Below are 15,468 nucleotides of genomic sequence, written 5' to 3'. Positions count from 1 at the left end.
ATGCTTTTAATGGGCTCTTCAGTAGACTTGACATGGCTGAGGAAAGGATTAGTGAGCTTGAAAATGAGTCAGTAGAAACTTCCTAAACTGAAATGCCAAAAGGAAAAAAATTAGAACATCAAAGAACTGAGGGACAATTGCAAAAAGTATAATATATGTATAATTAAAATACCAAAAGAAAGAGAATAGAACTGAAGAAATATTGAATCAATAATGGCCAAGAACTTTCCAAAATTAAAGATAGATATCCAACCACAGATCCAGGAAGCTTATAAGATACCAAGCAGGATAAATACCAACACACACACACACACACACACACACACACACACACACACACACACACACGCATATCATATTCCAACCGAAGAAAACCAAAGACAAAGAGAAAATCTTAAACCAGAGGAGGAAAAACATCTTACTGGTAGAGGAACAAATATTAAAATTAAAGTAGATTTCTCATCAGAAACCATGCAAGCAAGAAGAAAGTAGAGTGAAATATTTAGTGTTAAAAAAAAAAACCACCAACCTAAAATTCCATATCCAGTGAAATTATCTTTCCAAAGTGAAGGAGAAACACTTTCTAAGATAACCAAAACCAAGGAAATTCACTGCCAGCAGACCTACTCTGCAAGAAATTCTTCAGCCTAAAGGAAAATTATATATGTTAGAAACTTGAATCTACGTAAAGAATGGAAGAGTGTCAGAGAAGGAATAAGTGAAGGTAAAATAAAAATATATTTTTTTCTTATTAATTCATCGAAAAGATAACTCTTTGCTTAAAATAATAATATTAAAATGTGTTAGATGATTATAGCATATGGATCAGTGAAATGAATGACAGCAAAGTCATAAGGGATAGGAGGGAGGAATTGGGATACTCAAAACAGAAGACAAAAAAGGGAGAAAATTAAAAATAAAGAACAAATACAACACATGAAAAGAGTTACAAACATGGCAGATATAATCTAACTATATCAATAGTCATTTTAAATGTCGATGGTCTAAATACACCAATTAAAAGACAGACATTGTCCGAGTGGATAAAAAGCAAGACCAACTATATGGTTTTCTACAAGAAACCCACTTAAATATAAAGACTAAAATAGGTGAAAGTAAGGGGATGGACAAAGATATCAAAATACATGAGACAAACTGAGAGAACTGAAAGGAGACATTCACAAATCCATTATTATCCTGGAGTTTTTGGTACCCTTCTGGCAGTAATTGATACATCAAGTGGAAAGAAAATCAATAAGGATATTGATGACTTGAAAAGCACCATCAGTCAACTACATCCAATTAACATTAATAGAAAATCCACCCAACAACAGAATACACATTTTTCTCAACCTCACAAGAAACATTCACCAAGATAGACCACATTCTGGGCCATAAAATACATCTTAACAAATTTAAAAGAAGAGCAATCATACAAAGTATGTTCTACTTCACAATGGAATTAGACTAGTAATAAATAACAGAAAGATAGATGGAAAATCCCCCAAATATTTGGAAATTGAAAACACACTATCAAATAACCCATAGTTTAAAGAAGAAGTCTAAAGAGAAATTACAAAATGTTTTAAACTAAGTAGAATGAAAATATAACTTATCAAAATGTGTGGGTTTTAGTGAAAGCCGTGCATAGAGGGAAATTTATACCATTAAATGCATATATTACAAAAGAGGAAGGATCTAAAATCAGTAAAGTTTCCACCTTAGGAAACTAGAGAAAAAAGAGCAATTTAAGCCTAAAGCAAGCAGAAGAAAAGAAATAGTAAATATTAGAGATGAATGAAATTGAAAATAAGAAAACAGTAGAGAAAATCAACAAAATCAAAACTTGGTCCTTGGAAAAGATAAATAAAATTGATAAATTTCTAGCCTGACTAACCAAGAGAAAATGAAAGAAGATACAAGGTACCAATACCAAAACAGGTGTAGAGATGATGTTCTCATTTGAGCCTAGGATGTGTGTGGGTAGTTTTGGCCTTCTTGTAGGAGATTCCTCTCCCCTTAGAGGAGATCAACAAAACAAACTGAGTAAATGACATTTCCAAACTTTTAAAAAAAATTGTAAATGACACATAGAAAATTGGACGGGTGGGTGGACAGATGGATGGATGGATGGATAATGGGGCACACTGCTATAAACACATAAATAAGACTTCAAATGGAGGCTACTTCCTGGGATTCACTGGCAGAGATATTCCAGCCACTCCCAGCTCTTCTAGGCTGCCTTGAGGGCTGACAGAAACAGCAGTATCTCTACCAGCCTGGCTCTTTCATTTCTATGCATATGAAAATTGTTTGTCTTGTAATGTTAATAGTGTTCACACATCTGGTTCATCAGGTAAAACGTCAAAAGGCAGAAAGGAAACCCACAGTTCTAATAATTTATTTCCTCAATCCACCCACACCCACACTCCTTCCCCAGTGCTCCAGAGGCCTGCTCCTCCCTACGTCTAGGACTTCTGGATAGGAGAGGGGAGACCTGCAGCTTAAAAGGAGAGTTGGCCAAAATCTGTCCACAGGAGGTCTGTCAGTGAACGGCAGTGGGCAGCACCCAAGGCATGTTGCTGGCTCTTCAGCTTTTCCAGCTAGAGAGTAGGTTCTGACATTTTGTGCCACAGGACTTTCCATTGGCTTAATTACTGAACAGGGCAAACTGGGACATTAGCATCTTTAAGGCAGACACTTGTTAATAGCAAGATGTTGGTAACTGATAGTACTTCTCACTCATTCAACATCTGGCATGCCAGTCATGGTCTAAGGCTTGCTCATAGAGTCATTCACTCAGTGAGCATTAGAGCACCTGAGATAGGATAGACTCTGGGCACAGAGTGATGAACAGGCAGACATGGCCCTGTCCTCCTGGAGCTTAGAGTCCAACGTGTTTAAAAGAGGTTGGTGCAACAGACAAATTCCTGTGGACTCAAGAAGTGTTGGCTTCTTCATAGAGAGATTAGGAAATGTCTAACACTTAGGAAATGTCTAACACTTGAAAAGAATTATCATGGGTGAATGCAAATTCAATTGGAAGAATTTGACTTTCGAGGATTAAGCATTCTAAATTTAAACTCTGTGGTTCATAAAATAAAGTTGATTTGTCGCCTTATCTTTGAAAGTGGGCATTCCTGGTACTTATCCCACTGATTTGGGCCTTAAGAGTTAAACAGTTTTAACATGTAATCACCAGAGGGAAGATATGACCAGACCTCAGTGAAAGGGATAGGAATATATTTGACATGAAAGAAGCTTGAATCTCACCATGTCCAGAGCCCAGCTTTTATTTTTCCAGTATGATTCATGTACCTGAAATAAGAAGCAGATTATACTAGAAGCTGATGTTCTAGCCTCAGCTTGAAAAGCCTGGTCTTAACCAAAAAGCCTTTTATTCAGATTTACTTCGTTCATCATTCATACTCATAATGTATTGAGTATCTTCTTTATACCAGGCCTGTGCTGGGTGCTGGGAATCCAAAGATAAATACGACCTGGCACGTGTCCTTGGGTGTCTAACAGATATAAGACTTAAGTATCAACATGAAATTACAATCCAATATTGCCTATGCCCCAGTAAATTTAAATACCAGGAGAGCCTGGGAGACTTGAGAAAGCTTGTGGAGGAAATGATGTCTGAGCTGGCTTTTGAAAAGGAGAAGCGAGGGGAAGACTTTCTAGGAGGAGGAAACAATATGTGAAAAGGCACGTGGGGCCTTTTGACATGTAAAAGTGCATCCTCTGACTGAGAAACATTGAATTCAGAGTACAGGATTGGTGGGGACAGAGAGAAGAAAATGGGTTAGAGAACTATTGGCTGATCATGCTAAGATAGCTGGGGACCAGAACATTATAGCTGCTTATAGAAGGCAAGATCCTATCTTATTATACACTATATGAATGACTGATTTTGCCTTCTAAAATTTAAACTCAAACTCATAGATATACAGGTGAGCAACAATGCTTCATAGTTATGATATCTAGTTCTCCGGCTATATTTAGCACACACACATGCCAAGTTATATCCTACACCTTTAATCAAAATTCTTTGACCTCAAGATAACGTAGATAGATGATGGAGAGCCAACATAATTAAAGTGAATGCCAGGCGAGATGGCCAAATGAGGCAAGTCACACGTAAGGAACGGCGGCCGACGCTATACACCGAAAATATGTTGTATAAAATTCTACTCTCGTATTCAGTCAACCCATCATCTGACCCCTGGGAGATGGCAATCCCCAAACCAAGCACCATCATGCCCTGAATTTCTCTGAGCATCCCCTAACCCCACATGCCTTGTCTCTAGTCCCAGGGCTAGAGGGTTGAATATGGGGTCAGAGACCATAGGATCAGTTCCTCCTGTATCCTCTAACCCCAGAACTCACTTATCCCAGGCCTTCCTCCACATGGTGAGGTGGGAGATGTGCATTAGTGGAACAGAGGATGGAAATAAGCTGCTCCTGGACATGATTTTCCACTGACTTAAATCCGGAGGGAATAAAAGACCTCAGGTAGTGAGTAGCAAAGCCCCAGAGCATCAGATGTCTAAGAAAGTGTTACGGTGTGTGACAAGAAGCCCCTGAGGGGGACACTGCCCCAGATCCATGACTGCTTACTCCACCATCTCCTGGCACCTCTCTCCCTCACAGACAGTTTGGACAGGTGGCAGCTTCTGGAGTGTTAGCCTGAGAGGCCACCGCTCCCAGCTCCTCCGTCTGCCTGCTCAAACTGCTGGAGAGCTGACCTCCACTGATGCCTCAATGACAGTTGGCCAGGGACGTCAGTAAAACTCATTATAAGTGATAGCAGCACTTTAACACAGGCATGTGGGTCAGAGAAGTAATTCCTCCAACCCCTCCCAGGCAGCTGTGGTGAAATTAAAGTGGGGAATGATATTCTCACGACTTTCCTATTTCCTCCCTGTGTTTATCAGAAATCTAGGTCATGACAGCTCCGCTCATTCACATCTTCACTGGTAAATGCCTTAGAAGGGCAAAACCCAAAGTTTGCAGGCCCCCTCCTTTTTCTTCCTGCTCCCTCCCTGCCCTGCAGAAGAAAAAATGTCACAAAGGATAACCACACTGACACTCTGGTCTCAAGTGACGTCAGCACCTAGTCAAGAGGCCACATCTGGGCTCTGGTGATGCTCACACCTGCTGTCGTAAGCAAGGGTATGGATTAGCCATGTGACTGCCCTAAGCAAAGTGGCAGTCATGGTCCAATGTCAGCTGGAAATCCATTGTCAGTTTCACCTTTTCCTGTTGACCTCTGAAGGTCACGTGGTGCTGCTGTAATGTACTGACTGGGTGTCCAGAAGCAAAGCCTGTCCTCTCCTTACTCTCAAGTATGAGTCAAAGACTTTTCCTAATGAATGACACTAAGATTAGTAAAGAAATCATCATGTATATCAGTGTTTCTCATCTAAGAACAATCTTTATGAATTTATGAGATTAGAGCTTAACATTGTTGAAAAAATGTTTTCAGTTTTTTAAAAGAAAATAATCACCTGTGATCCTAGCACCTTAACATAATTATTTTCATTTCACAATTTGCTTCCAGTTTCCAACCACAGGAAGACATTGTTCATAATTGTGATTTGTATGTATATAGTGTTCATTTCTCTTGCTTTTTTTCACTTAAGATCAGATTTTCATAATTGTACTGAATGCCTGGCTGCATGTATTTCTCCGGGTTGCTAATTTGTGATTTTTTTGATGGTTTACCCAAAGAAGGGAGAACATTTATTGAGTTTCTCATATTATGTTCTTACAGATAATGATATATACAGCTTTTGCTTCCTTTTGAATTTTCTTTAGGAATAACCCCAGGAGTGGGACCCCTCATTCTTGATATGGATTGCCTTACTGACTTTTTTAAAAGGATGACACCAATTATGGTACCACTACTACAGCCCATGACCATTTTCATTATAAACTAAAAGACCCAAAAGAGATGCCAAACTTATGGGAAAATTGTTTTTGTTTGTTTTGGCGAACTCTTTTTTAATATTATTGATCTTAACTGGGCAGGCTTGAATGGAATCCTAAGGAAGAAAAAAATGAAAAATGCAGGGACTTCCCTGGTAGTACAGGGGTTAAGAATCCGCCTGCCAAAGCAGGGGACATGGGTTCGATCCCTGGTCTGGGAAGATCCCACATGCCACGGAGCAACTAAGCCCATGCTCCATACTCCTGAGCCTACGCTCTAGAGCCCACAAGCCACAACTACTGAGCCTGTGTGCCACAACTACTGAAGTCCGCATGCCTAGAGCCTGTGCTCCACAACAAGAGAAGCCACTGCAATGAGAAGCCGCGCACCGCAACGAAGAGTAGCCCCGGCTCGCCACAACTAGAGAAAGCCCACACACAGCAACAAAGACCCAACACAACCAAAAATAAATTTAAAAAAAAATGAAATATGCAGAGGGGGGTAGTTTTGCAGAACAGATCCCATTCTATGACTCAGCATTCTTTCCTTCACTTGTTTCTATTTCTGGTAGGGCGAGGATGCCCTAAGAGTATGAGAATACTGGTAGGTCTGGGCTTAGAACAAGAGCTGCTTTCCCTTAATGATGGGACAGCTAGAGGTGAGCCAGACACAGATAAAATCCATGAGAGCCACAAATAGCCTGATGGTTGGCTGTGTCAGGAGAGGCATCCAGCTAATGCTGAGCCTTTGGAGTTCACTTGGAAGAATTCTTTCTCATCTGAAATTCTGAAATCTGAAGGCACTGACCTCATCTTTCTGCCTGCTGTCTTCTTTCTGGGGGCATTCTTGCTGTGACTTACTGGCCAAAGGCAAATCCTCTGACAGATGTTGAGGTAGAGAATGATGTGGAGAGATCTACCTCCCTAAGAAAGAACACCTGTGGGTAGTTACTGAGAGTGCAGCTCCCAGATCATAGCACAAGAAAGGGGCAGTCATCAGTGGTGCCTAATAGACACAGAGAAGGAAGGCTAGCACGTGTGTTGCACTGATGCAGAGCACCGATGTGGACTCACTTGGCTCTTCCCTCCAAATTAGGAGTTGTTAGGGTGTTGAGATGTGCAATGACTCTCACCTTCCATTGGTTGTACCCTGCTGTCAGTCCAATAGAATAATCATAGATTCCAGTATTGCACAGTACATACAATTTGAGAAGCATATATTTACATACATATTAGGCATGACACTGAATGTCTCAGCCAAGGTCATTCAGCTACAATGAAATGACAGTGTCACTTAGTCCTTGGTCCTGGGGGTCTGTCTCATAGTCTATTATGAACAAACCCAGACATTCAAATGAACACTCACCAATGAATGAACCCAGCTATTCTGCCACTTGGGCCCATGCTCTCCTTTATGCCCTGCAGCCACTATAGGATAAAACTAGGTTTTGTGTAGCCTTTGCTCTACAGTAGTTCAGAGGTCAAAGGGCATACGTGTTACCTACAGATAATGGGTTCATCCAGAAGCCTCATTGCCTCCTACGTAGCTTCCATGTTGTAGCAAGTTTATAACCCTATGGACACCTGTCTGTTTGGAAATGACAGAAGATAGAGCAGCCCATAATGCTGCCGATTGGGAAAGAGTTTACTGTTTTTCATGGTCTCCCTAGGAGGGAGATGCTGAAGAGAGGAGAGTAGCACAGCTTTGGGGATATGTGGCCTTGGACAACACACTTAACCTCTCTGAGCTCCTTTGCATAAAAGGGGAATGATAACACTTGGCTCCATGTGCTGTCTTGAGAATTAAATGAGATGGTTCACGCAGACTCCCCCTGAACAGAGAGAAGGAAATGTGCTGTGAACCTTGAAAAACATGCTTCTTCCTCCCGTCAGCCTCACGGCTGCTCCTCTTGCCTGGACATACTGTAGGCACTATTCCAGGTTCAATCTGCAGCCATTTGTGGCTACAAAACAAATGTGTCAACTTTCCTCAATGTGGTGTTTTCTCTGATCTCTCTTAGGAGGTGCTTGAACTTGCTTTCTCGATCTTGTATGACTCAAACTGCCAGCTGAACTTCATAGCTCCTGACAAGCATGAGGTAAGGGTCTCAGTGGGGTTAATTTATGAGAGACTATCATATTTTCTCAAGAAAAACAAGCAGGTAAAAAATATTGGAAAGAAAGAAATTTCATTTTTTAAAAAAGTCTACCTGAGAAAAATCACGAGCAAAGGTACATCTTGTTGACTTGGAATAGAATGGAAACCTCTCAAAAAACTGCAAGTTGTAACAGATTCAACTTCTTCTTAGCTTGATCAAGAGTTTTTGGTAAGAACTTCCCTGGCAGTCCAGTGGTTAAGACTCCGTGCTTCCAATGCAGTGGGCGTGGGTTCGATCCCTGGTTGGGGAACTAAGATCCCACATGCCACACAGCCTGGCCAAAAAATAAATAAATAAACAAAAACTTAAAAAATAAAAATAAAGAGTTTATGGTAAAGAAGAAGAATGTACAAATGTTTCATACTCAGTAAGGGCATAATTGTTAACCCAGAGGAAGTATCAGCCCTGGCTTATAGCTTTGGTTTTCCTTGAATATTTAGCTTTGGGTCAGAATTTTCCCATGATAAACTTATTTCTATTCTTTAAAACATTTGATGAAGTAGGTTTTTTACCATGATTCTTTAAGTTATTTTAAGAGGTTTAGGGCTGTCTCTGCTATTGGAATTTTATTTTTGAGATGCTTTTATTCCTTTTGACATCTTGTTATATGTATAATTTGTTTCTCTTCTTGAAACATGCTGTCAGCTATATTTAAAATATTTAGCATAAATCCAGGAAAATGCATTTGTAAGATGAAGTAGCAGCTCTGGTTGATTTAACTGTTTCTCTTGTAAACTAGAACCCAACATCATGCTTGAAACTCTTATTTTTAGATGATACCATTCAAATTTTTGTTGTGCATATGGTTACATAAAAAGCTTTTAGAAAGGAAGGAACATTTTAATAGAATTTGAATTTTGTTCCCCATTTCCCCTGGGAGACTTAGCTCATTTAAAAGTTATTCTGTATTTGGTTTTCACTGGTTTGAAGCTTTTGAATAAAATTGTACATCCTAAAGAGAGAAGAAAGATTATATGCAAATCCTGCATTTAGAGTGGCGCTTAAATATAATTCTGTGTTACTTGACATTTCGTTCACAGAAGGGGATGACTTTGTCTTCATCTTCCTGAAAATAGACACTGTGTCCTACCATTTCTCTTTTTAAATAAAATTGTGGTTGTACACAGGCCACCGTATTCAAGATATATACGGATGTGTAGGAAACTACTTAAAATGGTAGAACTGCGGATGCTATTTAAATCTATACAGCGCTGTTTTTCCCAGTGTACATTAATTCCAGATACGGATAAATGTTCTGGGACTGCCAAATTTTTATTCATATCTGCCATGTTTTACTGATGTAGTGAGGAGAAAAATGCCATACACTTGTGTAAATTAAAAGTATTCTTCAGACCACTTCCGTACCTATTACCTCATTTTATTTCCATAATTGCTCCATAAAATGGAAAGTTCTATCACAGATATCCTTGTTTATCAAAGGGGGAGAGAGAGGCCTCCCAAAGTTGAATAACTTGACAATAGTACTGATAATAGTAATTATAACCGGAATACTCTGTACCAGGGACCATTCAACGCTTTATGTGCTTCACCTCTCTTAATCCTCATTCTGTAACTCTTAAGGAACAAACTAATGTTATTCCCATTTTATAAAAAAGGGAAACGAGGCACAGAGAGGTTAAGAAACTTGTCCAAGACGAAACAAGCAGTAAGTGATAGAGCTTGGATTTAAACCGTGGGGGTCTTGTTCCAGAAACACTTTCTCTTTGGCCCCTGCACTGTGTAGCTTGGAAGGAAGAAAGCAGGACCTGGACTCATGGCTTCCTGCCAGTGCCCATCCCCCAGCTTCAGCAATTATCAGCTCATGGCCAATTAGGTTTCACCTATACCCTCACTCACACCCAGCTGCCACAACACCCCAGATTATTTTCAAAGCTCATCCAGATATCATATCATTTTATTTGTAAATATTCCCATGTGCATCTCTAAATAATAAAGAGTCCACTTGGAAACATAACTATCATACCATGATCACACTCAATTTTATAACATTTTAATACCACGATTTGCAGTCAGTTTTCAGATTTCTCTGTCTCCTTTCTGGTTTTCCTTTTTTCTTTTATACTTTGTTCAGATCAGAATCCAGATAAGATCCATACATATCAATTGGTTCACGTGTTTCTTCAGTTTCCTTGAATCTATAGGTTCCTCTCTCCTTCTCTCATGAACACGTGCATGTGTTTTCTTTTCCTTGCAATTTATTCATTGAAAAAAGCAGCTCATCTGTTTGGTAGCATAGCCAATAGTCTAGATTTTGCTGATTTTAATTCTGTATATTAGTTTCCTTGTCTGCTGTAACAAATTACCACAAATTTAGTGGCTTAAAGCAACATAAATATATTATCTTACAATTCTGGAGATCAGAAGTCGGATGCAGGTCTTTCTGGGCTAAACTCAAGGTATCGACAGAGCTGAACTCCTTTCTGGACTAGGGGATAATCCATTTCCTCACCCCTTCCACTTCTAGAGTCACCCGCACTCCTCGGCTCATTCCTCACCTCCATCCATCTCAGTAACGGTGGGTTGAGTCCTCACACTGCATCATTCTGACCGCCTCTTCCATACTCAGATCTCCCTCTCTCTCACTCCTGTTCTGTTTCCCTCTTCCACTTTTAAGGACCTTTGTGATTACATTGGGCCCACCTAGAAAATCCCAGATAAAAATCCCTGTTTTAAGATCAGATGGTTAGCAGTCTTAATTCCCTTCACCATGTAACCTAACATACTCACAGGTTCCAGGGATTAGGACATGGTCTTACTTAAAAGGAGGGTACTATTCTGCCTACCATAACCTGCTGTCTCATTTCATGTGTTTATCTGCATCCTGTACTTCCTGTTAAGTGATAGTTAGACGATTCATCAAATTCAGGCTCTACTTTAAGCAGCAGTAGTGTTGTATTCTTCCATGATGTCTGGTTGTCTCGCTTTTGGAAACGTTTGCAGCCATTGATGATTATCGCCTAGATCCTTGGATCTGTTAGACTTTGGAAAAGGTTGATATTCCAATTCTATTATAGCTACATAAAGAGAAACTGCCTCATCAACTCTTTGGTTACCCTGAGGTTAAACAGTGTACATAGGATAGGCAGGAGAATGCTTGATTCTCTTTACCAGTTTTCAAAATCATGAGCATCTTCAAAGGAGCCCAGTGAAGGATTTTTGGTGTTTGGGTATCATTATGAAGTTATGGATTTAATGTATTTGTACATCAATAGGTTGCAGTTATTGTCATTATCAGTGTCCAAATTATCTAGAGAAAGAAGGAACACCTTCTGGTTAGCTTCTGAGTTCTATTGACAGATGTCTTTGGCAGCTTTCAAGCATTCTGGCATGACAAGATATTCCAGGTTCATCTTGTACATTTCCTACCTTTTCTCTGTGGAGCTTTGGCTCCTTTTGGTATTTAGCAACCAGATTCTGGACATTAGGTGTGCCTGTCACTACTGGGTTGGTCATTATTTTCGGGGTTTTTGTAGACAGAGCTTGGAGTTATGTTTTTTTAAAGATAAAATACACTGTAAGTTCATATTGATACTTCCAGCTCAGATTCAGTACTACAGAGTTCTTATTTATTGGTTGATGTACTTTTTAATAAAATTTTCTGTACTTGCTGCTTCTCAAAAGAAAAGCACCACAGAAGTGTTCCTGTGGGTTAAATTAATCTGTACTAGGAAGCTAGCCAGGACTGGGAAAGCTGTGTACAGAGAGCAGTAATCCCCAGCACTTAGGGATTTACAATGAAACAGTGCCAGAGCTGAAAGGGGCCTTAAAGAGCATGGGGTTCAGTGGTGCCCATATCTAGAGGTACATCAGAATTAGCTAGAAGCTTTTCCAAATAAAGTTTCCTGACCCAAGATCCATAAGATCAGGATCTGCAGGGTAGGACCTGGGTATCTATTTTTATTAAAGTTATTTACGAGGAAACGAATGTTTCGATGTGTTCGGAGTCTACCTAAGGTATTCATGAGGACACGAATACTTCCAGAAATCCTTTAGCACTCAACTGATGTTTAGATAGGTTAAATGCTTTGGCTGAGATCACATAGCCAAGGCAGAACCAAAGCTCTACAGTTCAGGGCTGCACTACTCAGGCATGGGCCTCGTAATACACCCATGGTACACGTCCTTGGCTTAAAAAGTGGTGCCACCAATGTGCGTCGTGGTAGATTTCTATCACCTCACTATGACTTAAGATCTGTGTAGTGCTTGCCATCTTGTAGTACTTTTATGTTGAGATCTGCTATCATATTCTGGAACATAGCCCAGGTAACCACAGTGCAAAGGACAAGCTAAGTAGGGTCTGGAATTGCAGCTTGACCCAGTGAGGGCAAGAGGGGGAAATCTGGAGCATGTTCTAGAAGGAAGACCAGTCCCACAGGAAAAGCAGAGAAATTGCTATCAAAGAAGCCTTATATAGGACTAGGACATCCAAAAGGTGAGCAAGCAGAGCATCCAGAATGCAGGCATTTTTCTGAGATGCGGGCAGCAGAGGCTTGTTCTTCCACCAGGTATCATGGCTGTAATACCAGGTCAGGGCAGGGTTTCAGCCTCTGGAGGGAAACTGACAAGAGCAAGGCAGGTCCTCAGATACATGAAGCACAGTTCATAATCTACTGGAGAGGCAAAGGACGCGATTAATTTTAATGAGAGGGGAAGAACCAAATTCTTGGTTGGGTACCATGGAGTGCTTTCCAAAAACAGGTGATGTCCCCAGGGACCAGGCTCCAGAGACCTGGAGGAGAAAAACCTTGGAACCTGGAGACCCAGGCAGAAGGGGTCCCTAGACCGGCAGCCAAGCCACCTTCCGTTAAGATCACCCAATAATTTTAGCCACTTTGCCCACCAGACATTGGGCAGCACTCAGATATTTCCTAGACCTTTTGCTGAGAAATGCAAAGGTGGGCCTCCCATTGGGCTGTCATTGTGAGTGCTGGGAATCAGATAGGATAGGCAGAGATTAGCTACTAGACTGGGAACCATACTTGGAGTGCGGAAAGAAGCAAGCTTGACCTGATGTTGAGTCCAGGAGTGTTGGGATATATTCTACCAATACCTTAAACTCATTGACTCACTGGTGGGATGTTAGAGATATTATGTTGCACAGGCATGAGAACCCAAACCCTCCTGCTGCGCCACGGGGAGGCATCATGGGCACAGAAGAGTGCAGGCACTGGAAGCAGATTGCGTAAGTTCAAATCCCACCCACTCCACGTACTACCAAGTGACTTAATTCCTCACCACCTCAGTTCCCTCATCTGTAAAACAGAGACGCTCCCAGAAGTGTCAGCTTTATAGAGATGCTGTGCATATTAAATGATGATGTAGGCAAAGCACTTAGCACAGAGCCTAGACCATGCTGAGTGATCAGTAAGTGTCAGCTATTGTTCCTCCTCTTGTTATTGTCATCAGTAGTTCTCATTGTCACCTCCCTTCCCACCAGTACTGTATCTGGACAGATGGGCTGAATGCGCTGCTGGGGAAAGATATGATGAGCGACCTGACGAGGAATGACTTGGACACGCTGCTCAGCATGGAAATCAAGCTCCGCCTCCTAGACCTGGAAAACATTCAGATCCCCGACGCACCTCCACCCATCCCCAAGGAGCCCAGCAACTATGACTTTGTCTATGACTGTAACTGAAGCGCCCGGGGCCCAGAAGCTCCCCCTCCAAAACTGGAAGAGCTAGCTAACAGGAGAGAAGAATGAAAACGCTCCCATGCCTTGGAATCCGCTGTGGTAGAGGAAAGCTGCGGGCCACATTTCCTTTGGCCCCAATGCCTCTAGCCCCGGCGTCTTCCTGCCCCTCCCTGGCGTCCTGCTCACTGCCCTGATTCCGTTTCTAGACTCCCGTTGCTTTAGGTCACCTCCCGTTGCTGCAGCCTAAGGTGGGAGAAAAGCAAAACCCACCGCCAGTAAGAGAGCCAAAGGGCCCTTCCATCTTCTTCCCAGCAGGCAAGCCCTCCCCTCCTGGAGGCTGAAAGCCAGCAGCACCAGACCGCCCCCAAACCTACAGCCAGACCCAGGGGTGTGCCCGAGGCCTGTGTCTGGAAGAAAACAGTCTAGCTACTTGAGAAGACCAAACACCTCCTCGTTCCCTTGCTTCTAGAGTCTGCTCACACCACCAGTTCCATGTGAATTGAAATCTGCTTCCAAACCCCCTCCCTCCTGCATCCCAGCCTTTGCCTGCCCTGTTGCTCTCTGGTCCCAAGAGCAGTAGCAGCAGCTTCTTCCTAATTCTTCCCAGGGCTGGGTCTCCAGACACAGTCTGTGGGTCCCATGGCCACTTCACGTCTGCCCTGTGACGGTGACCACCCTTCCTGCCTCCCAGCAAGTCTTGGCTTTTCTCTCCCCGCCCCAGCCCAGACCTGCCCTCTTCACTGCCACACACCCTTCCAGCCCCTTAGCTGAAAGCACAAATGGTAAAACCAGTCCCCTTGCTCCATCTCTAATGTACTAAATCTAAAAGCCTCGATGAGGGGCAGTTGCTTATCGAAGGGTTTGGTGGTCCTCCTCCTGGTGGCTCTGCTGAGCACAGGTTTCCACAGGATGGTCAAGTACCCAAGTTTACATCGTTGTAATTATTACAGGTATTGACAGTTTGCAAGGGTTCAGGGTTGTTGATTTGGGGGGGGGGGTTATGGTTTTTTTTGGTTATTTTTTTTTCTTTGCTTTGTTTTTGTACAAAAGAGTCTAACATTTTTTGCCAAACAGATATATATTTAATGAAAAGAAAAGATACATAAAGGTGTGTACTTTCCAGGGTTTTTTTTTTTTTCTAATTATTTGAATCCTAAACCTCTTCCTGAGAATAACATTCCCCTAAACATGCTGTGGAATAAAATTAATTGTGATGAGTTGTGGGGCTGGTGTTTTGATTTGGTAATTTAGGTTCTTGCTGCTCAGGCATCAGCATCATCTGTGAGCTTGTTAGAAATGCAGAATCTTAAACCTCACCCCAGCCCTGCAGAATCAGGTGATGCACGTGCATATTAAAGTTTGAAAAGCACTGGCCTAGGGGACTCCTGACCATTGCTGTGTCACCATAGGCTCCGCACATCAGTAAAGAATGATCCTTCTAAGAAGACCATCTCAAGTCATCTAAAAAAATCAGACCCACTATGTAATAATATGATCTATTCATTTTACACTGTTGCCTCCTGACAGTGACTTTCTCTTTTATTTTTTCTTCCTTACCATTATATAATTTATGGAACTGACCAAATGAAACACATCACAGTTTGAAGGAGTACAGTGAGCAAAGGAAAAGAATGCAGACCCACAGACCAGAAATCAGTCAAGCCAGAACTAAATGAATCTAACTATGAATTAATGAAATATGGGTAAGAGCCCAGCAAA

General features: G+C 41.6%; 1 protein-coding gene across 9 annotated transcripts in view; it reads left to right on the top strand.

Annotated features, from left to right (window-relative positions):
• Positions 1–15,121, top strand: part of ELMO1 (engulfment and cell motility 1) — a 596,918-nt gene extending 581,797 nt beyond the window's left edge. For all 9 annotated transcript variants that reach the window (XM_082632561.1, XM_082632562.1, XM_082632557.1 and 6 more), the window contains 2 exons: positions 7,956–8,033; positions 13,552–15,121. In XM_082632561.1, coding sequence (XP_082488687.1) covers positions 7,956–8,033; positions 13,552–13,752 — 279 coding nt within the window. In that variant the 3' untranslated portion in view covers positions 13,753–15,121. The remainder of the gene's footprint in view (positions 1–7,955; positions 8,034–13,551) is intronic.
• Positions 15,122–15,468: the final 347 nt, after the last annotated feature.

The sequence above is a fragment of the Mesoplodon mirus genome, assembly GCF_964341445.2.
Source record: "Mesoplodon mirus genome assembly, chromosome: 9".
NCBI classification, from domain to species: Eukaryota; Metazoa; Chordata; class Mammalia; order Artiodactyla; family Ziphiidae; genus Mesoplodon; species Mesoplodon mirus.
The sequence above is the reverse complement of the archived record's forward strand: the minus strand, read 5'-3'. Positions and strand labels throughout refer to the sequence as shown.